This window comes from Trematomus bernacchii, unplaced genomic scaffold (genome assembly GCF_902827165.1).
Source record: "Trematomus bernacchii unplaced genomic scaffold, fTreBer1.1, whole genome shotgun sequence".
Classification (NCBI taxonomy): Eukaryota; Metazoa; Chordata; class Actinopteri; order Perciformes; family Nototheniidae; genus Trematomus; species Trematomus bernacchii.
In genome coordinates, this window is record NW_022987419.1 from 340,159 (window position 1) to 364,577 (window position 24,419).

A 24,419-nucleotide genomic window follows, 5' to 3' on the forward strand; every position below is an offset into this window, starting at 1 on the left:
ATGTATTAAGTGATAGACCTACGATTACATTTATAGGTTTGTGTTGCCCAGTTTATATTGTGTAAATATGTTTTGATCAACATATTTTTATGGTGTAAATACCTATACATATAAAATGTGATAAATGGTGTTCATACTCTTTAGGAGATGGTAACCATTCCACAGCCTCGTCTACATTGTGCTTTACTTGTCTAACGCTACAGTGCTGTATTGTTTATTGTATTATTTAAATGTGTCACAATTATTTCTGAATGTTTTTCCTTTGCCTTTATTCACTTCTCAATGTATTACATTCTCAATGTGCATTATCGTGTCTCATGCTTTTATAAATAACGATTATGTAACTCCATTTTCTATTAAAACATGATAAAAGATTGCATAGCCTCCCCGTTTGTTCAACAGAATTGCATTACATCAAGGGGTCATGATCAGTATATAACCTTTACATAGTAGATCTCTAACGCACTCAGACTCTCAGCCTCTCTTTTACATGTAGAAGTACCTGCAGTAAATATTTACAAAAGTATTAACTTTACTGAAAGTATCAGAAGTAGTCATTATGTAGACTAGACTAGTCCACTGAATTATTAGTGCGTTAATATGTTTGTCACTTTATGCTGCAGCTTGTAAAGGTGGAGCTAATTTGAATTACTTGATATACTGCTGGGAAATGTACTTATAAGATATCTTAATGTATTGATCCAAATTGTAAATCTTTATCTGTTAAGTCACTTAGGAATCGATATGCAAGATGTTCTGACAAAATGTGCTATAAAACATTAAATACTCAAGTAAAATACCTCAACATTGTTCTTAACTACAGTATTTGAATAAATGAAATGATCAACTTTTCACCACAGCTTATCCCTATCAAAACATTTTTGATTTATCAAGTTATAATTTTTATCCGGAAGCTTAAATCTCACTAATTTGACATATTTAGAGATTATACATTTTGAACTGTTTTGGTAATCAAGGCAAGGCAAGGCAAGTTTATTTATATAGCACCTTTCAGTACGTGACAATTCAAAGTGCTTTACAAAATAAAATAAAAGACATTTAAGAATAAATACAGCAGAAACACATTATATAATGGCATTTTACAACAGGCATTTAAAAGTCAAAGATAATAAGATAAACACAACAGTTATACAATACATGAATAAAAAGCAAACTGCAGTGTGAATATGAGCAGTTCAATTAAAAGCAGCGGCAAAAAGATATGTTTTCAGTCTCGATTTGAAAATAGTACGAGTTTCTGCGGACGTGCATGATTCAGGCAGTTTGTTCCAGATTGTGGGGGCATAATAGCTAAACGCTGCTTTTCCATGTTCTGTTCTTACTCTCGGAACCGAGAGCAGACCCGTTCCAGAAGACCTGAGAGATCTTCAATCAATCAATTGTTCAGAAATGTTGAAGCAAAAACGTCAAATATAAGCTTTTCAGCTTCATATATTAGATTTGTACTTCTCTCTGTTTGGTATCATTGTAAAGTATACATTTTATATTTGTGTTTTTTGACTGGTAAATGAACACAATAAAAAACAACAACGATTTGATCATGAAAACTATTGATCAGTTTCAGATTTAGATAAAACATTGTTTTTAATTGACACATCTTTCACAATTCGTATACACTGTCAACGTTTTCCTAACATGCTCACGATGAACTGCAGTGGATGTTATGGGTTACAACCAGATGTGATTGAACGGTTTATTTTGGCAGGAAAGCTCCATGTGTTATTGCAGCAGCTGCTCAACATCACTCCTGGTTACTGGACACGTCAGCACACAGTTTTCTGGACATTTGCTTGCGGGCATATTTCTCCCACTGATGAGTATTACTGGGAATATGGAATGAAACTTTATGATTTCTGCCACAGAGTCAAACATCTGAGGAGAAATAAGATGTTAGGTTGATTAAATATGATGAAGATAAGGCTTGTTTAACTTTGTCTTTTAGTGTTTTTCCACTCACATCATTTGATCGATGTCCTCTTCCCAGCGCGTACTTGCTGGTGCTCTCTATAAACCGGATCTTTACATTATAAACCTTCTTGCCGTGATACATAGCCAACACCAAGGGCTCACTGTTGGAGTTGATGGAGCAGTCTCGTACCAAAAATGCCCCGTCCTAGTGTGAGTAACAAGAGAATATTCGATTTAGACTAATTCAATTATAAGATAATGTCATATAAGAGGTTTTAAATTACCTTGTTCACCAGGTGTAAGGCGTGCTCAGCATCTGCTCGAGTACAAGTCCCAACGTACCAGTCCTCTTCACAGTAGGTCTGCCAAATATTATCAGTGGGGGAAGAAATATTTAGATCATTTAAATTAGCAACAATACATGGTCAAAATCATAGAAAAGTAATATTCTATTATTTAATTTCTATGGGGGAAATAACTGTAAAGGTCTTATCCATTCCCTTAAGATTAGTTAAAGTTAAAATACTCATAATGCAGAATGGACGATTTACCAATAATGAATATACACATTTGTATTATTATAAGTATTTTGTTAATATGTAAAAGAAATCGCAAAAAAGTCCAGCATTGAAAACAATTCGGTGAAAGTACAAAATAAAATGCATTGAAGTATACTTAAAGGTGGGGTAGGTAAGTTTGAGAAACCGGCTCGAGATACACTTTTTGTTATATTCCATGGAATGCTCTTAACATCCCGATAGCAATGAATATCTTAAGTGCTTTGACAAAAAATCCATAAAAAAATGTCATCTGTGGAAGCTGTAGTACTGTAAAAAGCACGACCAATCATTTTAGCCGGCCCGGCTAAAATAACTGGATGGCCTACCTGCCTGTCAGCCTTCCATCTGTGCACAAACTTATCTCGTGCCCTCATTGGTCATGTGCACGTTCGTGTGTGTTTGAGGAGGGGCTCTGTGAGGAAGTGGTAGATTTTTTCCGGCTGTGTATTTTCAAATTCTAGCACACTCGAGCTGGTTTCTCCAAAATTACCTACCCCACCTTTAAGGTACAATAAGTAAAAGTGTAAATCTAATGTTGTAAAGATGACAGAACTTTATTTTGTAGCTTATCATAATATATTTATATGTTGTATTAATACTCTAATAATGCACATTTAAAGTATATACATCCGTCAAAAATGTACAGGGAGGTAAAACACTTAAGTATAAGTACATAAAAATGGTACTAAGGTAAATGTCCTTTCCTCAACTAGATATCACAGACTTTAGAGAAAGAATACTTATACAGTATAGTGCAGGGGTGTCAAACTCAAGGCCCGTGGGCCAAATCCGGCCTGCGACCTCATTTTATGTGGCCCGCAAGAGCTTGCAAAGAATATAATATACAATACAATTGGTGTAATTGTTGAATATTTTCTTTCAATTGTTTGCCCTAGACTTCAGCTTTCAGACGTAGTTTTTTATGAAGTTATTACCAGAACTGATAGTAATCCAATGCAGAGCCAACAATATAATTTAATACATTATTTAATATTTATGTATATGTATATTTATATGTATATTTATATAGTCTAAAAGTTACAACCGGCCCTTAGAGTGCAACCATAATGCTAATGTGGCCCGTGATGAGATTGAGTTTGACACCTCTGGTATAGTGTATTCACTTCTTTATTTAGTAGCAGCAACTGTACCTGTTGAGGCTTTTCCATGGGAACAAAGTCATGTTGGTTAAAGTCTTCTTTAGTTTGAGGCCACTCATGGTGAAGACGTTTTGATGGCACCCTTTCTTTAGTAAACAATAATATTGACTTATTTTATAATTACATTTAACATTATACTGATGATCTATAACACTACTTACCTATACTTAGTTGGGACCTAAAAAAAAGAAGAAGGCATAAATCAAACTTGAGACAAATGACAAATGTGTCCTAAAAAGCTTTAGAAATGAATGCCCCACCTTGTTTCTAAATCATGAGTTTCCAAATCCAGAGAATGTCTGTGATTGGTATGAAGTGTTGAAACATGTTCAGCACTCTGTAGACCTAAATATATTCAACATCATTAATATTAAAGTTGCATTTCACTAAAATGTTTACATTCACAATCATTAAGCTCTTACCTTTGCCATGTGCACTGAATTCTGCCTGGTAGAAGAAATACAAAGAAAATTAGGTTTAAAAACAATATTGCAGGATAGTAAATAAAAAAAATGGCTGAAAGGGCTATTGATTTTAAACAAATATGCAAGTAGATAATGTGGAGTCTATTTTTATATAACATTACAAGGTTGATTCTTATTGTCACATTATATGCTTATTGTGCTCATGAGATGTTGCTATGACTATGGAATAAATAGACACAATCACCAATCCCAGGTTCTGATGGGTTGGATACGAAACGAAGGTCATAGAAGAAAGTTTTAGCTTGCATTAGAATTGCAATAATAAAATGTATGTGCGCACAAGTTTCAAGGCTTTTTTCCGGAAATAGAGTTACAGATTACAGCTCTGCTGCCTGTGATTTATATGACCTGACGGACTCCTTGGCCAAGTGAATATATCTTTTGCTCTCTTTTAATAAATAGTAGAACTTAGAAGTTGTTTGTCTTTCCTGGAATAAAAGAACACGACAATAACTACATGCTCTGTTTTATTTATTACTTGGCTTCACTGTAGTAAACTGTACGACAAGACATAGGGTATAACATTAAATAGTAATAAAATAGATACATAAAAGGCACACACTGAAGAGAACCAATCAAAAATACAATAACAAATAAATCTGACACATTAGTTCTTGGCAAACATAATCCTGCTTCACAAGTACTTACCTTTTTAGTTGCCCTTTGTCGACTGAAAAGAAAAAGGGACATTATTTATAAAATGTTATCACATTAAAGGTATGGGTATAGGTACATGAACACGAACGAATGAGGGCACGAGATAAGTTTGTGCACGAGATGGAAGGCTGACAGGCAGGTAGGCCATCCAATTATCTGCCACGGGCCTAGGCAGATACTGGACTTGGACTTGCTTTTTACAGCGCCACGGCTTCCACAGATGAGATATTTGTATGTATTTATTGTCAAAGCATTTAATTTATTCATTGCTATCGGGATGTTAAGAGCATTCCATGGAATATAACAAAAAGTGAGGTGAATTACCTACCCTACCTTTAAGCTTCTCAGAAAAAAAGAAGGTTTTCTTTAAGCAAGAAAATAAGGGAAAGGAATTTATCTGAAATTAATTTGATTTCAGTTGGTAATTTTTACAGAATTTACAGTTCTTTATGAATAAAGCCAATAGTCAACATTCAGATCTTCAATGTGGTAGTTACTGTTGGCACTTGTGTCTTCTAACCAGCAGAGGGTGTCACTGCCACACTGTAGGAACTGTAAAACTAAGAGGACCTTCTCTCACTTCCCTCCGTCCTCACAGAGAAAAAAGGTTGCGTGGGGTCAAAGTCAAAAGCAGCGATATAAAACAGCAACAGCTGGGGGTTTATCTGTGTGCTTCCTGCAACAAAAAACCCACTACTGTATACTCACTCTCTGCGGCTGGAATCGTGTACAGTCAGCCCCGGCAGGTGACTCACTAACTCTGTGATCACCGCTGGAGGCGAAGGAGAGCGCCTGGAAGAGCACCAACATCAGCTGTAAGTCCATTCATTAACCCCAAAATTAACACCTTCTATAGTAGTGGAGTATATTACCTGTGTGAGTGCTGTGATATTAGAAAAAGGGGAACATTCATCAGTATTATATCCCTTGCAAACCAACATGATTTATATGACACATTTGAAAAGAAAACAGGGTTAATTATATATATATGCAGGTGTTTACCTGGTCTTCTGGCTGCACAGGTGGTAACTTCTTATCTTTTTTTCTTCTGCCTGGCTTCAGGGCTCTATTTACAGCAGGCCCTTAGTTTTAGAAGCACAGAAAAGTAGTTATTTATGGCAGGGGGGCTTCCGACATAAGTAAACTGGGCCTCTGGGCCTTTAGACCACCCTATAGGCTTCATGTCAAGATTTTCAAAAAATAAAAATATCTTGAAAATCTTGAAATGTAGCCAGTAGGGTGGTCAAAGGACCATGTATAAACCCTTTTTTTCTTTACACTTTATGGTATTAACATACCCTTTTCATCATGCGTACAATACCTGGCTATTAGATAATAATGTGTAGATGTGGCTAACAACCATGGCGTTATGAATAAGTGCCGCACAGAGAATTATAACATGCTAGCTAGTGTGTGCTTAATCGGTTAGCAGTTAGACCACCATCAATGCTTTGTCATTTTAATGTGTTGTTTAAAAAAAATAGGCCAATGTATAGTATCTACAAATGCAATGTTAAACTTGAATAACGCATGTTTAGTGACCATGTATACAGTCGCTGAGTAGCAGCAGCATCTGGCCAAGTAGTGAAATGTCATAAAGTTGCTAAAGGCAGCTTATGTTAGCCGCCATTAGCTACTACCAGGGCCAACTTCCCCACTAAAATCAAAATTCACAAGCTGTAGAGTTTTGTCACGCTACCTGAAGTTAGTGAGAAGTCTCTTGGGAGGCTGTTAGAGTTAGCCTGATGGAGTGGAGAGAACATAAAATATAAGCATACATTTACAGCATTAAAACCTTAATGGAGACTTAATTAAAAAATAAAAACAGAAAGCTTACACTTGAGAGGGATGAGAGACTCTGGGCCGATGTTGACCTTGGAAGAGCCCTGTCTTGAAAGCAAAATAAGTTGTGATGCTTTTCTTTTATTCAGTGACAGTAACGATAATTTCAGCCCTTCCAGTGTTAGTTGGCAGTTTAAACAACAACAACAACATGCGTTTGTATCATTGTTGTAACTTGCCGGTCCCAGCAGCACACTGCAGCAGCAGCAGACTGTATTGATTACAGAGGGAGAACACCCCAAGTGTGAACAAATTTAAAAGCCACATTCAGTATAAAGTTGTAGACGTGCAGCTGTGAAGCTCCTGGCTGTGGGCCACAACCATGCAGGAGAGTAAAGGGAGTCTCTTCACACTACACGCTTCTCTCTCTCTCCCTTCGGCTCCTAGATAATTGTAACCTCCCGCAGTCTGCCTCAGCCAACAGATGGCTCTGGAGACCCACTGGCAGATCATGATCACTCAGCATGAGCTCCATCTCTCTCCCTCCCTCTCTCACACACAACAGTTTGTGGTGGAGCTGTTTTATTTTGGTGCCTGAACTTCACTGAGCTTCGATTTAATTATGTTCACCAGAGCTTTTCTGAGGGGAAAGTAAAACTAACTCACTTTCATTGTGCTCACTGTAACACAAGCTCTCTGTAAGTTGAAGTTGTGTACCAGGTTTATTCTGAGGTTTTTGGATGTAGGTTTATGAACCTTTTCATGTATGTGTTGTGTTTTATACATTTAATGAATAATGTTTGAATAGTGAATGATTAAGATGGGTAGTGACAAATATAATAGGAATACTTCACCCACAAAATGTCCATTTGTGTATCAGTTACTTAACCTTGAATTCTTAATAAAAGTTTGTTTTTCTAGCAAGCCTCCATGGTGAACAAAGATGTAAAAAATGAAGGAAAGTCCAGATGAGTGTAGGTAAATTAGGGCTGCGTTAAACAACAGCAAAACTATAAAAAATGTGTACAGATTTTGAGCACAAATGCATGTCTTTAGGAAGTAGAGGTGCTTAATTTCATCAATACCTTTCTTTTTTTTCTTGAATTCAAGGCAACACAGGGTGTGTAATGTATGTACAAATGATAATTTTGAGGTTGAAATATTCCTTTTAAAGGTCAGATTCCCTCCTACAGATGAATATAAATGCTCAGCCTACAGTGCAACCAAGACGGCAGTTCTTAGTTTTACAGTTTTTCAGTAAGCTTCACCAAGACAAGGTAACAAAACAGAAACAAAACTAACGCTAGACATTTGTGAGGAGTAAACGAAGCTTAACCCATGCTAAATCTACGTAACTTTAACCTGTACTGTAAAAAATAGCTGTGTGAAAGTGAACGCAGAGTCATTGTTTTTTTCTCTACCTGCATACTCTCTCTCAGCATCTATGGGTCTTGCAGGAAGTATGCGCACATTCAGCACTTCCTCATGGTCATCCGCCATGTGGTACTCATGCTCCAGGACGCTGTTCGAGTAATCATCTTTGATCTTTGATCTTTGATTTCTGTTTTTGCCTTTCCTGTTGCGATCCTGTGCAGAGAGAATTGCAGTTTTAAATGTCAGATACTAAGAGTGCATACAAAAACGTTATCTTAATCCTTTAACAACAAATATATGAATGCATTGCTAAGATTTAGGACAAGGAAGGTCTTATTCTGCAAATAATGAAATCAATAAATGTGAGTCTTCCTAATTACATCAACCAGTAACATAATCTAAAGTGGACAGTTAGATCCTGAACTCGCCTACAACACTGATAAGCACAGGAAGCTACAATGAGGTGTTGCAACACAACCCACTGCTTGTCTCCAAGCGATTTCCTTTTTAAGTCTTCACACTTTCCACTCACACAGAAAATTACAGCCAGTGGCAGAAAAAGCGACAGTTTGTGACACATTGTTGAAAGGCTACATAACAAGCATTTTCTTTTTCTTCTAATTAATGACATATGATGCATTGTGATGATATGTTTGTGCTAAGAAACATTTGAGATTAGGATGAATATATTATCAGTCGGCGCATCATCCTCCGGCTTCTCTCATTCAATTTTCACTAAAAGCAATGTGCTTCACATCAGAAGTGGCTCTTTTGTAATGAAGAGGAGAGTTCAGATTGGATTCTGCTGAGAGGAAATTGATGTTTTTGTCCGGCAGGTGCATTGTCACCACTAATGTGTCGCCAAAGGCAAGACATGTCTCTCTTTGGAAGCCCAGGTTCCCTTTTTCCTTTTTAATGATGAACCCAGAGAGTTTACTTTTGTATTTATAGTTAATTTTGAAGACAAGGAGTCATTCGATAACCACGCTCTTGTATGTGCACAAATGGTGGAGATGTATCTTTTAAATCAAGCACAGGTTCAGGTTGTTTTTAAGTTTACAATTTAAAAGCTATTGGTATTTCCCAGTTTACAGAAAATATGCATATACAAAACCTCAATAATAATAATAATAATAATAATAATAATAATAATAATAATAATAATAATAATAATAATAATAATAATAATAATAATAAACCTAACCCTAATAATCGACTTGAAAGATGTCAATTTAGTTTCTTATTTTTTGGATGTGTTCAAATGACTCTCTCAAATGAAATTGTAATATTACACTTATGAGCTTTCTTGAGAAAACGAGATACTTATTTTATTAATCAGTGAGATTAAAAAGAGGGAAAAGTATTTTAACTTTACAATTCATATTAATGCAACCAAAAAGAACAGTTATGAATCATAGTAATGGTTTGCTCTGTGTTGCTCTGTGCACTAACAATGGCATAGCAGAATTTCACTCTTTCCTCCTTTTGTGCTAAAAGGTAATTACACAGGGGGGCTGCAGGCTCCCGAAGCCCCCTGGGAACGTTCATGTATAACCATCGGGGAAACGCTGTGGGTCGGGCGCCATAACTCACCATTATCACAGCAGACTCATGGCTGGTGCCTCTCTCTCTGCAGCTAACGAGGGGCTGAAACAGTAATGAAAAACATCATTAGTTTGCTGTTCTGCTAAAGGATGTGGCCTTCCAACACAATTTGTCCTCACACTTTTCTTCCTCAATAGTTTCACATGCAAAAGAACAAGGTCTTTATTCAAACTAAACAAAGCTGCTAGTGGCCCCTCACTGTTCTCCCTGTCCCCCCCCCTCCTTAGTTTCTTGATCTGAGTTACAGTTTAAACATTCACTGGAAAGAATATTAAACTTAATTCATTTTGAAACATTGATATGTTGTTATTTTGTAACACAAGAACAGTTTCTGCTTGGTAACATACAAATAAACATGTAACATTCCTGCCCACTGCAATAATACTGTACAATAAATCCCCTCTGGCTGGAAGAGAACTCTCTGCTCCATAGTTTCTCTTGGAATAAAACCACGTTGTACATTTTACTCTATAATCTGTTCAATATTTATACTCCATATTCCATATATTTTGAATATATATATATATTGTATATATAATATCTGCATGTATATTTTCTATTTCGACATGTATATTTTATATTTTATATTTTATTTTTATTTCTATTCTTGTATATTTTTGTTTAGTTTAGTTTTATTGTAAAATGCCTTTTATGCTGCTGTAACAACAACAATTTCCCAATTTGGGATCAATAAAGTACTATCTATCTATCTATCTATCTATCTATCTATCTATCTATCTATCTATCTATCTATCTATCTAACTAACTATCTATCTATCTATCTATCTATCTATCTATCTATCTATCTATCTATCTATATACCTATCTATCTATCTATCTATCTATATATCTATATACCTATCTACCTATCTACCTATCTATCTATCTATCTACCTATCTATCTATCTATCTATCTATCTATATACCTATCTATCTATCTATCTATCTATATATCTATATACCTATCTACCTATCTACCTATCTATCTATCTATCTACCTATCTATCTATCTATCTATCTATCTATCTATCTATCTATCTATCTATCTATCTATCTATCTATATACCTATCTACCTATCTACCTATCTATCTATCTATCTACCTATCTATCTATCTATCTATCTATCTATCTATATACCTATCTATCTATCTATCTATCTATATATCTATATACCTATCTACCTATCTACCTATCTATCTATCTATCTACCTATCTATCTATCTATCTATCTATCTATCTATCTATCTATCTATCTATCTATCTATCTATATACCTATCTATCTATCTATATATCTATATACCTATCTATCTACCTATCTACCTATCTATCTATCTATCTATCTATCTATCTATCTATCTATCTATCTATCTATCTATCTATCTATCTATCTATCTATCTATCTATCTATCTATCTATCTATCTATCTATCTATCTATCTATCTATCTATCTATCTATCTATCTATCTATCTATCTATCTATCTATCTATCTATCTATCTATCTATCTATCTATCTATCTATCTATCTATCTATCTATCTATCTATCTATCTAAAACAAAACCAAATCCATATTTACCTTTATTAAGGAAGAAAAACAAAGGTTTTACTTTAAAAAATGTGGATGATCCATTTAAAAAAATATAAATAAAATAATAAGAAGAATAGAAAAGAAAAATTCGACCTTTGAATAATTACATTTTGCACTAATGGACGATTTAGGCGGATTTAACATCTTGGGATTATTGTAAATGACCCAGTATTCATCTAAGATTATTTTAACGTTAAGGGTATCAGTGATGATTTCACCAATGTTTATCTGAATACATATGGCGCAAAGAGGGATGAAACTGATATTTGGATCTTTGTCACATATTTTCCATTTGCAAGCTTTTAAAGACATGTTATCTATTTTAAATCATGTTTTTCTGCAGTAGAGAAACACAAGGTCAGGTCCAATCAATCACTCTTTGATTGACATGGTTTTATATTTGAAGGCTTTAAGGGAAACAAAACAGGAAGCAGGAAGGAAATGTACCAAAAATAGAAGTTGGGACATTTAAGCGAGGCCCAGGGATTGTGATAATGCCAGGAGACATTACAGTCTCACAGTCCTGAAAGGCAGAGTCTAACTCAGTATTGGATTTGGCGGTGTGGTCCAACACTCCGCGGGCTGTCTGTCTGCTTTTTAGAGCTCACTGAGCCATGGGAAGTGGTGTTGGATGAGATGTATGAAAGAAGGAGATTAGGTACTTGGAGCAAGCATCTGAGGTTGAGCAGTGAGTCTGGAGAGTAAACTCCTGCTCCATAGAAATTGGGTGCAGAGGATAGCAACTCAAACCAGCAGGCTACTGATGGATTTGTGACCTGGCTTTGCACAAAGTATAAACTGCAGAGAGCGAGAAGGAGCTCCGTCTGAGGAAAGAAACTATATCGCCAATGTGGCTATACAGTATACACCCCGGGTGCAAATAGCATTGTTGACTATAGTTACCCGGGTGTAAATCGTATTGTTCACTATAGTAACCCGGGTGCAAATAGCAATGTTGACTATTTTCCCCCGGGTGTAAATAGCATTGTTCACTATAGTCACCTGGGTGCAAATCGTATTGTTCACTGTAGTCACCTGGGTGCAAATAGCATTGTTGACTATTTTCACACGGGTAGTAAATAGCATCTGCCTTAAAATGATTCCTGTGTTAGTGAGGTTTGTGGAAGTACAATATTAAAACAGTTATTTTAAAGCCAATACAGGGTCTTTGTTTTATATGTGTGCATTTACTTCAGATCTAATAGTTTTGGCAAATGAATGACAATACGTGTTTTTCTTGGTTGTTCTTTGGCGTAAAGTACACAATGTTTCAATTTCTTTATATGTAATTACTACATTAATATTTGTAAAGGTTGTATTGTGAACACAAGGTAGTTTAAATGTATAATCATTGTAACGTGCAATTACTTTCAACTTATTTTTATATAAGCCATATTATTGCACTTTGCATAATCATGCTGACAAACAGACAAATGAAACCAACCAAACTGAAAATATTACCTATTAGCCGGAGTCAATGAGATGACGGAAGCTCATGTATTACATTTCATCTAAAAATAATGTTAAACCAAAGCAGTATTCTTAACTCTCGCAAAATGATCTGCATTTCAAACAGTGTCTTCCATACTTCCTTCATCTTTTCTTTTAAACAGACCAAGATTGTTCGGCTTTTCTACACACTCACAAAAACAGCAGTAACTTACCTTTTCAGAATACTTTTAAAACAAGCACACCTGCCTCAGTGGGTATCCAGAGATATCTCCCTCTTTGGTGAAGAGTATTTGGTTACAGATATAGATAGTCTGCTGTTTTATTTCCCCTCAAACAGACAAACAAGAACACCTGGGCTGCTTCAAGTCGAGTGTCAGAGTTAGGCAGCCCACTGCAGGAACCCAAAGGACTTCCTGTGTGGTGAATAACTGGCCTATAACCTGAGGTCTTCACTGCTGTTTAGACATTAAAAGCTTTGTCAGCGGGGGGCTTATTTTCATTGTGCATTTATGGTCTGATTTAAAAAAGGTTTTCTGATATTTGTAGCTTTGCTGTATGAACCTATTGATATGTATAAAAATACTTTGTGGTTTTGATCAAGAGTCTAAGCCTTGCCGTTTCCTTTGTAAGCTTCTTTCATGCAGCGTTGACAATTTTGAGAGTTTAAATGTGCAAGCTTTGAATACTATACCTGAAAACTAGGTTCAGACCTTTGTTCAATAAATCCGTGTCAAATGAATCTGCTATTTCTAGCAGTATTCTTCTTAATTTGAACATGAACACGGTGACATTTCAACATCTCCTATGCCGAGTGCAGAAGGAAGCAGGGTGACATTTACTCTTCTCATAAAATCACCTGGCTTAATTTCTATATCAAACAAGAAGGGGAACCCACATTATCATTTGTGACAATATTGTATTCAAGCTTAACCTATTGATATTTCATTTTGGTGTAATAATTTCTTCAAGCATTCAGATGAATTATTGTCCAGTTACAACATGGATTTATACCAGCAGTCTGCCTAACAAATGGAACACAATTAAGACATTAAGTTGCAATTAACTCAAGCTATTAATAGTTTTATAACAACTGAAATGAGGCAGAAACATTTGCTGAATCATGCTTACCAAATGTTATCAGCCCCTATTCAGCTGGGTATTTATTGACCAGTGAACAACAATACTATAGTATTTAGAGATAAAAAGGACAAATTAATTCCTGGAAAATTATACGACGGATAATCTGCTTCAAAGCCACATTCTCCCACCTTTAAAAAAACTGTGACCTTGAAGAGTTAGTTTATTTTTTCTAATAATATATATTTTTTGGAAAGTTCTCGTTTTTGAAGTTTACGCTCTAAAAAAAATATATTTTTGGTAACTTTCCTGAAAACATTGTGGTTTGAAATTAGAAAAATAGGGGTAGGGTTAGGGGTTAGGGGTTAGGGGTTAGGGTTAGCAATAAGACCATTTCTTACATGTTGTACCACTTTATGGAAACTACAGCAAGGTCAATGTTGCACCAGGAAGTTGGACGGTAAACTGTATCAGACATATTTTGTTCTATTTTGCCATATTTCTCTTATATATTTTGGTCAGTATTGTATAAATTACATTATTTAAATTACCAAAAATAGATAGATATTTGGGAACCCTTTCAGAGTTAGTTAGTTTGACAATGGGTCAAAATACTTTGCTTGAAGTGACAAATCAGAAACAGAATCATAAATACTTACAGAGACAGAACAACAGACCTAAAGAAATAGAAACCAAACTCTTTTGAACAATCATTTTCCAGCTCATTACATTACAGCAGTTTTAAGTTTTTATTAACATAAACTACAGAGCAATATGGTAATGCAACGGTTACATCGCTTAAAACCACAATGTCCGGGGGTTTGATTCCGGCCGTGAGACCTTTGTCGCTCGTCATACCGCACACTCACTCTATCACATTGTTTCCAGTCTGCCTGTCTGCTGTCATCTGTCTATCGTCCTCAAATGTACAGTACATAGTCTTCAACACTGGAAATGTCGGTGATAAAAGATGTGCAACTCTTCCCCAAACTAAAGATTGAAATTGTGCAGTGATCATACAAAGAGTTTGGTAACTTTTGTTCAACTCTAGAGCTGACTTTTGTTTTAAAACAGCGCTGTACCACAGAGTATCTTCCTGTCTGCAGCGGCTCGAAGGCCTGGCTATGCAGCAGAGCACCGGCGCACAAGGTCAGCCTCTCTCCTGTGGTTTCTTCTGCAATGGTATAGCCTGACTTCCTGTGAAAGATTACCATCTAGCCTCTCATATTCTCACTGATGCTTATCTTTTGAGCCGCAAACGCCAACTCCCCAAACGTCTCTACACCTCGGCCCCCAGCGACAGCCCCATCGGCCTGTCAATCTAGCAGCTCATCCTGTGTCCTCGACCCCCCCTCGTCCTCCTCCCAGCAGCCAAAAAATGAGCCGACCTCCCCTCCTCTGTCCTGGACCTGTCACAAAGAAATAAGATCCAGATTCCCAGCCTGGGGGGCGAGGAACACAGAGGTTGAATAATATGGGTGAGGTGTGTGTGCATGTGAGGGTGTGTGTGACCAACATTTCAGATTTTTTTTATAGGTTAATACAACCCAAGTCCTTCAGGCGTTCACAGGGCATCTCACTTAAGTAAAAGTGGTGATGTTGAACTCCTCGCTCCCCAGGAAGGATACGTGTATTCTTGATAAACCACATCAGATACAAGGTTAACATACGTGCACAGCTGCAGTAGTCTTTTCATGAAGGCTGTCCAAAGCACAGAACCACCACAAAGTGACGGTAAATGCTGGCCGATATTTTCTATAAAAATGAACACCTTTCATGCACTTTGCAAGATTTTGTACATTGTTAACTACACTTTGGCACAACATTACTTTTCATGCTAACAAAGACTAGTTTGCACCATGTATGATTGGATAAATAAATATGTGTTGCATCATATTGTGAAGTCTATTGGCGAGGAAGGAACTCTTGGGCTGGAAACTCTAGTGTACATATTTAGAGGGAGGCATAACCAAGAAATAAACCCTGAAGCTAGGAAACTTTTTTGGGGTATGTTATGTACCATGCAAGCAATTCTCATTGAACTGAATAGGCACCATCTTTCTGTCTGGTATCCATTTATAAAGTACATCCAAACAAAAAGTACAGTTAGGCCTGATGGAAGTGTCTCCTTAAAAAATAAACAAAAAGACAATAGGGCCTACAGAGACGACTGTTTCCAGACAATACTCAAGGCTGAAAGAAAAAAACACAGTAACGTCTACTTCAAGCTTTTTGGAGAAGAAATCAATTGTTTGTGCTTTAGTTGACAATTTTTTGGTTTAAAAGCCTATTCTTGGTGAAGTGCAAATTCAACACTATTGCTATTAGGGTTGATAGGTAGCAAGGGGGTTGTGGCTCAGGAGTATCTACCAACTGGAGGATCAGTCCCCAGCACCTGCAGTTAACATGTAATGTCCTTGGGCAAGATAGTTTCCCCAAAAATTGCATTGCATTGTATGTGGTATTGAACTGTATGTACGTTTAAAAATGTGATAATTGCTCAAATATGAGAATATCAGCACATATACATAATATATATATATACCCAATATAAAGACAAAACCTTAACATCATTTCAGGTTGTTGTGCATTTCGCTGACTGTACTTTCAACTTCTGAGAACTGAACTTGTACCGTTTATCACAGTCTGTCTTTTGTTGGCTTAGACTGTACACTTGGTCACAGCGAGCTCAGCAGTTGTCACATCTAATCTACAGTATAAAAGAGAAAGATGAGATAGTGTCATACAGCCAGATAGATAGGATCAGAGAGAGGGAGAGGGCAGGCAGTTTGGCCAGTCTGGCTATCTCTGGTGAGTGTGATTCAGCAGCGTGAATAATTAAAGCTGGGAGCAGAGATAGAAATCTGTAGACGCCGGGGTCGGATAATACTGGACGGATATCAGGGGAGGTGGTGGCTGAGACGACATTAGTCACTCCCCCTGTGCCCCGGGCAGCATCAGGGCGCAGAGCTGAAGGTCAGGAGATGATGGATGGACAGAGACCAGCGGCGGCGGCGGCTTACCGCTGAAGTTGACTAGAAAACGATTGTCCTGTACATGAAATATTATCCTTATAGAGGAAGATACCTGATCTGATACTGCAGCAATGTGTCATGGCTTTGTGAACTTAGTAAAGAATGGTCCATCAGCTTGAAATGAACATGGGAAGGTTTGAAAGGAAGAAAAAAAATACATGTGTACTCAGAGACAAAGCATTTAGGTAACATGTAGGCAAATGTGAACAGAATGACTGATCTGCCTTTGGAGGTAATGTATTTAAAGGTCCCCTATTATACTGTTTTTCATTACTTTATCATAGGTCTCAGATATATACAAAACATGTCTCTGAAGTGTTTGGCCACGAAATACCAAACAGATCACCCATTGCAGCATCCCATAATCCCCTCTGTTTCAGCCCTGTTTCAAAAGTGCTGATTCTCTATCTGTTACTTTAGATGAAAATAAGGAGCCCCTCCCCACGCCCCTCTGAGAGATATTTGGTTAAAAAGAACACAATGGTGCTCTAGGAGGAGATGCAGGTGATAAGGTGTGGGGGGGGGGGTTACCTTGGTTGGTGATTGGCTAATGGTTACACAAGCCAAAAAAATCGTTATGACATCATAAAGTGGCCAAAATTTGATCAGCTAACTTTCAGACAGGTTTTTATATACTGTAAATGGATCAGGAAAAAAAGAGAGAGAATCTTTTTTCCTGAAACTTTCAGAAGCTCTAGGAAACTTGTTTATGTATAAAAGACAAGAAAAAGTGGATTTTGCATAATAGGTGACCTTTAAAGAATACTCTACGAAAAATGAATATCATATATATATATCTTTAATACAAGAACTCAAACCATGTTACCTTGTATTTTTGAAGAACACTTGAATGCATGTCATACTTGTATGCCTGCTTAAGTGTTAATCAGAGCAGACCGGGCTCTGATTTCAGACGGAGGGTGAAAAGAGGCAGTATGAGAAAAATAAAGCACTTTTTGAGCATTAAAACATGAAAACATGTCACAGTAGAGGCACAAAATACAATTATGAAACCTGAAATTGAGCATAATGCAAAGTATTTTCTTGCAATGCTTAGATACGTGGCTGTAATACTCTGAGTCAGATGTCTTTCATGTTTGCTGCATAGAGACTCCGTCAGCAGTGAGTGTGAATTCTTGGAGGTAGATGTGTTATTTTGTGAGAGTAGGTCCTCTGCAATCAACCACAACTGCCTCCTCACTGGATGATTTATTCATGAGTTTATAAAGAACTAAAATACAAATGGTTTGTCTTACAAATGATGCTTTTCTGAAAATAGACTATCGTCACAGAAAGCAAAAGTTCCCCCGAAACAATCCTCCGTATGAACGCAAACACAGAAGAGCGCCCTCATCCTCCACCATTAGTGTGATCGTACTGTAGGTCTCACCACACACTGCTCAGTTCATTATAATGGTAGCAGTGTGTCGGCAGAGCCTCCATGATAGCGAGGAGTCCCATATTCAGGTCAACTCGCAGCCAGAACGATTCCTTGATTATCCCTTATTTATCCCAGTCATTCCCCCTGCTGTTGTGTGGACGCAGGAAGATATTTGTCTGAGTGAGAAGAGCCAGGGCTAATGAGCTGAGGGCCGAATCCGATTGTTAGCAGGCTAGGAGCCGTGTGCACACTCAGAAGACACATTCAAATCATCATCAGCCCTATACATCTTATTCAAGCTAATAATGGAAGCTAGTTAAGCTAACATGGAGGCGTTTACTGGCTTCTTTACATTAATATAATAACCCTTGCATGCTGGAGTTGTGTAATAAAATGGAACACACACACACACACACACACACACACACACACACACACACACACACACACACACACACACACACACACACACACGGTGCTTATGTGACCACTCCCATTGCATTGAAGGATTTGATGGGCTCTGTATTCATCATGCATCTTTGCAAAAAAAAAAGTCCAGCTGACTAAAACCGATGACTTATTCTAAGAATCGTACCACATGCTTTCATTTCCTATTAATGTGGTGCACCTGGCAAACAGCCGTACAGCTCTCATCTGTGCTTCATCTGCCTGTGGTGAGAAACACAGATACCATCAGCATGTGTTTTCTCTTGAAATGAAACAAGTAAACACAGTATTTTTCCCATTACAATTTCAAGGAACCTGACGTTTTTTAAACATCTGTTGGAGCCATAAAACTAGACGTTTGTTATAAGATCTAGTTTGATTTAGTTTTTACAGTTGTCATTTGTTATTTAATTTTTAGCAAAACAATATCCTGGTCCTTTTGAATTCTATTAGATATACAAAAATATATTGAACTAATACGAGAGCTTAATACTGTACAGATCTTAAGTTAGCATTAAACTCTGAAAATGCTGACAAATGTGTATTTACAGTTGTCATTTAACCGAATAAATAAAATGCAAAAAATACAATTTAGACAAGCGCCTCTAACTCTACGTGTTTTGGTTTTCCATTAGTAAAAATTGTTAATAGTATATGGTACGTTTTTTGTGATACCAACTCGGTACAAGGTGACATTAAAACAATGCAGACAACTGATTGGTCAGGAAGTATCGTCACCAGCATCAAATGGGACGTCCTGCAAAAAGTGTTTTTTCACTAAACCTATTATTTCGAAAATGTGCAGCATGCTAAACTAAACTATACACTTCACAATTGTCAAAGTGCAGACGAAATGGAGAAAATCTACTGATATATTGGCATGAGTCAAGCAAAGCAGTTCCAAGAAGTGGAAACTCAGCAGAAGTGTCCTTGAGCAACAGTGTTAATTTTACCCTCTGGTCAAATAACCTTAGTGAGTTAGTGGGCAAAAACTCTATTGGCTGCATGGATTTTCTATAAGAGCTTCTTCAATATTGTATGCAGGCACACACATATACTGTAGACACACACATACACTAAGTGGGAGCAAGGCATTTTTCTAGCAATTCCAAATGAGCAACAGTGGGACCAGGAATAATGGATGAGCAGCAGCATGGTCAAGTCTAATTACTGCAACCTCTCGACCGTTGAATCTGGTCCTCACTTTCCGGGCCAGCTCAGGTCGGTCACATGTGTAACAGCCTGTTGGGAGAGCATGCATCAGTCTCCCCGTGCTGCTGTAGTTCACCAGGATCACAGTTCAGGTCCTCGCTACCAGTAAATGTGGCTCTACATCACCTCGGACACAATCCATCCCCATTAACTTCAAGCAGGTGCAGCCTATTTCATCCTCATTGCCTACAGTGTCTGAGCTCGACAGCCACTCCATTCATATAATCCATGGATCTCAATGTGCTGTGCCCGGCTGACGAGGTTCAAGTGGTTTAAAGGACACCATCGGGCAGAGAATGGAAGTTAATTGACTGTGCAATGGCTGTAATGACTTGATCCCGGGCCGAGAGTGAAAACCATCATGAGATTCTCTGCAGACATTGAGATCCATGGCGCAATTATGGAATAATATTTAATGCTGCTGCAAACAGGAGAGGAGCCATCCATACAAATAACATATGACAATGAACTGAGATTGCTCACATGCTTGGAATGCTGGTGATGTGACGATATTACAATACTATACTATACTTTATTATACTTTGCTATAAATAAAATACAGTCAAACCTTGACACACAGGTTACTACAAGTCATGTTGAAGCTTATTCGAATACCATAAACACATTTTGTAATCTTAAAGGTACCAAATGGCCAATCTGAGTCAAGGCAAGTCCTATCATTTTAAAATCACAATTTAAAGACACAACATGTATAACATTTGTCAGTTTTCAACAAATGATGATATAAGGTAAATAAAGTGCAAACTTGGTTAAAAAAGACTGTATAAATAAAAAATAAATTCCAAATACCAAAAAACAATGACGTCAAAATAGATCAAAACGTAACATAAGGCAACGAAACGTAACTCAACGCAACGTAACGCAACGTAACGCAACGTAACGCAACGTAACATAACGCAATGCAACGTAACGCAACGCAAAGTAACGCAACGTAACGTAACATAACAAAATTATTTTGTAGCACAAGTTACTTTGCTTAATGCTTTACCGAAACTGTAGTAAAGAATAGGCTGTATTTTCAGCTGTGAGTAATGTATGGTAGGTGAGATAGTATTAAGAAAAATGTCCTATATGATGTGCTGTTAAAGGTCACCTATTATGCCACTTTTTCATGTATTTTATACATAAACATGTCTCCCCTCTGTGTAAAGAGATCCTGAAAGTTTCAGGAAAAAAGATTCACTCACTTTTTGTCCTGATCCATTTATATAAAAACCTGTCTGAAAATGAGCTGATCAGATTTTGGCCACTTTATGATGTCATAAGATTTTTTGGCTTGTGTAACCATTAGCCAATCACCAACCCCACACCTTATCACCTGAATCTCCTCCTAGAGCACCATTGTGTTATTTTTAACCAAATATCTCTCAGAGGGGCGTGGGGAGGGGCTCCTTATTTTCATCTAAAGTAACAGACAGAGAATCAGCACGTTTGAAACAGGGCTGAAACAGAGGGGATTATGGGATGCTACAATGATCTGTTTGGTATTTTGAGCCAAACACTTGAGAGACATGTTTTGTATCTGAGACCCTATCTTTTTTCTGAATTTATATGTCTGAGAAACTAAGATAAACACCCTTTTCCCGTTTGTTTGATTCAAATCAGCTTTATATAGTTCAACTTAACAACATATTTCCAGAATTGCAGTAACAGAATGAAAGGAGCTGTGTTTAATCATCCGAGCTGCGTTATTTCCCGTAACATGCGGTAGAGGTTGATGCAGTGAACAGTGCTGTGATCAAATAACTTCTCATCCTGCTTTGTGTATTAACATTTCTTCATTTTATTTCATTGTGTATTGTTTGTGGGTTTTTGTAGTTTACAAAGGAAGTCTCAAAAGACGTGTAAAACAGAGCTTACTGTAGATATCCTGATGTTGTTCAAAATATCTCCCAACATTTGCTGTGAAAACTGAATGTGAGTACCTGAGTTATGAATCATTATGTCTGGCTTCTGTATATTATAATAGAAAATACTGGTTTCCTGCAAGGTGTTCAAATTCACTGACTCCCCTTTCAGTAGATAAAATGTTTTCATTTTTGCAGTGACCACTTGGTGGTGCTAGTAATCACACGTTTAATTTCCCTGGTTTACACAGACCATGTATTCAACAACATTGTGTTATTAGATTTTGAGGTGGAATTATTTGATTCTGTGCTATAGGATAGTCAAGACAGGAACATATTACTTAGGACTATTCCCTCATTGAGGACTGCAGACATTTTGTTTTACACACAAATGCAATAAGACAGAATAAAATGACAAGCCGGTGATTAAAGTTATCTAAGGAGTGCTTTTTCTGTGCTTTAATTGTTGTCTTGTGTGATAAGAAATCAGTGATGGCCCCAGGTGATCCAGAAACTTAAAAATGAAACGTTTTATTGAGAGTTTTACCCACAAACGTTGTGTAAATCATCTTTGAAAGGTAGCAGCTGTGAAACTCCTGCACCTTAAAGTATAGAGACCATCTTTGAACTTGTCTGCTGTGGCCAGATGAGGCTTTTTCTTCCCCTAAGTAACATACACACACACACACACACACACACACACACACACACACACACACACACACACACACACACACACACACACACACACACACACACACACACACACACACACACACACACACACAGATGGCCGGCGTCAAAAGCAGAGAGAATTTAAGGAAGGTTGGGTATTTCAGGTCTAGTGCTTTTAAATTGGAAAGGTTGAGGTGTAACAGTTACTTTGTAATCCGAAGCCTCTTGTGGTGCAATTTACAAACTGAGGGTCGAAAAAGCAGTGACTGACCTGTCTGATGATATTATCAAGGTACTGACCAAAATCCTGTTAGAATTTACCGATGTAAAGAGTCTGTAGGTATCTTCTTTCATGCCAGAGGTGGAAACAAACCTTTCAGTGACACAAAGAGATGTTCATCTACGATTCCTTGAATTTTAACTGTAACATTTGATGTAGCTGCTTCAGTAAATGTGTAAGGTGTCTTGTGTATCAGTGGCAAAGTACGAAGTCCAATATGTCTTTTCTCTCAGGGCTGCCTATTTTGCTAACTTTGTTTTTCCCTGTAAATAAGTTATGAAGGTTAGTGATTATATTTCTGTTTTGTTTATTTTTATGTGAGATTGGTTGCTTCTTTAGTTTAGAGTTATTTCGTTTTGTTGGCATTGGCCTACTCTGGTTTCTTTCTTTTATTCAAAAGGCCAAAGATAGACAAGAAAAGGGAAGAATGAATAAGAACAGCCTATTGTCAACGTTATCAGTGAATAATGCCATTAAGTGATAGTAAAAACTGGAAAAAAAAATCATGTTGTAAAACTCAATGAAACATAACTTGTTGAACACAAACAAAGCAACTTCTTAAAAAAGATAACATTTAATACTGACCTTGTGAACACAAAGTCAACAAATATCCACTGATAACGACCATTTAATCAGATAATAGTACAACTGTGTACTCCGGCTACTGCGGTATACATAAGCACTCACTTTTTCCTATCACACAATGGACTACAAGACCAACTTTATTTTATTGTTATTTTCTGGATTGCTACAAAGATTCTATGACATGTTTGCTATTTTTGTTTCGTATGTTGTTGTTATACTGTTGGGGCATGCTTATTCCTGCCATGTTGGGTTGTTTGTAGTTTTTAGAGTGATTTTGCCACAGCAATGAGCAAAATTGAACACACCTGTGTGGAAGCAATTAACCAGTGGGGGAACACAGCAACAGGATATAATTGCTGGCCAGAAAATGCAACAGAATGGAGCGATGCAACGAGAAACAGGGGGAGGGAAGCAGGTGGCGGACGCACCCGCAGAGCCAAATCCAAAGGAAGTCCAAGGAACTGCGGGAAGTTGTAGGACTACTCACCCAGGCGAGATGGTCTGGAGGACAGGGGTTTCCTGACAAAGTGTTGGTACAGAATACTGAGGCTCCCTACTGGCAGCTGTTAATTTATTCTTACCAGGTGGTAGCTTGTATAATGTGTTTCCACACTTTCCATTAATTGTCTATGTGAGCAGCTGTGAAATGCATTCTGGTAACACATTACTGCGTTTCAAGAGAAGGGGCGATGCGTTAGCTACATTTGCATAAAGTTGAGGCATCTTCAAGAAAATCAAATCAGAGTTATCCAGTGCCAATCGTGACTCTGGAAACTCCCAAAAAACGTTAAATTAACCGATCTAAAAATAAAGACAGATTCAGTAACTATATGCCTTATATCTTTCCTACAAGGTTTTCAAAAACACATTTCAGTAAACTATTTTTCGTAATATAGGAGAGAAATGTTTCCAAACAAGCCGCCACGTTGATTCAGTATGAGAAGAGTGAAAGTGTTTGTGGGTTCCTTTATCCAATCAAAGGTCTAATGCTATATGTTTATAGTTTATATAAACTAGATGCGTATTACAAATTATGGAAGTATTAATGTAAAATCTTGAAATGAAATAAACTGATACTCCATACTATAATATGTGGTTCATATTAAGCTAGACATGTAAGATTAACCGACCATCCACTTTGATTAATGAATGTCTCAAAGCTACAGAATAGAGGGAATACAACTCTCTGTCACTGAGGATAAGTAAGGCCTTGAGGGAAGCGAACAATGAGATCAATACCTTTAAGCCACCTTTTCCCCATGGGAA

At 37.1% G+C, this 24,419-nt stretch overlaps 1 protein-coding gene across 2 annotated transcripts; it reads right to left on the bottom strand.

Moving 5' to 3' along the window:
• Nucleotides 1–519: 519 nt before the first annotated feature.
• On the bottom strand, nucleotides 520–12,953 carry LOC117490085 (cytokine-dependent hematopoietic cell linker). Of its 2 annotated transcripts, XM_034139677.1 has the most exons (16): nucleotides 12,806–12,953; nucleotides 9,541–9,594; nucleotides 7,995–8,160; nucleotides 6,629–6,681; nucleotides 6,491–6,533; nucleotides 5,794–5,873; nucleotides 5,664–5,674; nucleotides 5,500–5,583; nucleotides 4,783–4,804; nucleotides 4,072–4,096; nucleotides 3,910–3,994; nucleotides 3,811–3,827; nucleotides 3,641–3,735; nucleotides 2,214–2,291; nucleotides 1,979–2,134; nucleotides 520–1,893 (listed from the first exon to the last, which is right to left on the bottom strand). In XM_034139677.1, the coding sequence occupies exons 2-16, from the start codon at nucleotides 9,541–9,543 to the stop codon at nucleotides 1,741–1,743; spliced, it is 1,071 nt and encodes a 356-aa protein (XP_033995568.1). In that variant the 5' UTR covers nucleotides 9,544–9,594; nucleotides 12,806–12,953; the 3' UTR covers nucleotides 520–1,740. The 2 variants fall into 2 exon arrangements, with proteins under 2 accessions (XP_033995568.1, XP_033995573.1); XM_034139682.1 differs by lacking the exon at nucleotides 5,500–5,583.
• Between the last annotated feature and the right edge of the window lie 11,466 nt (nucleotides 12,954–24,419).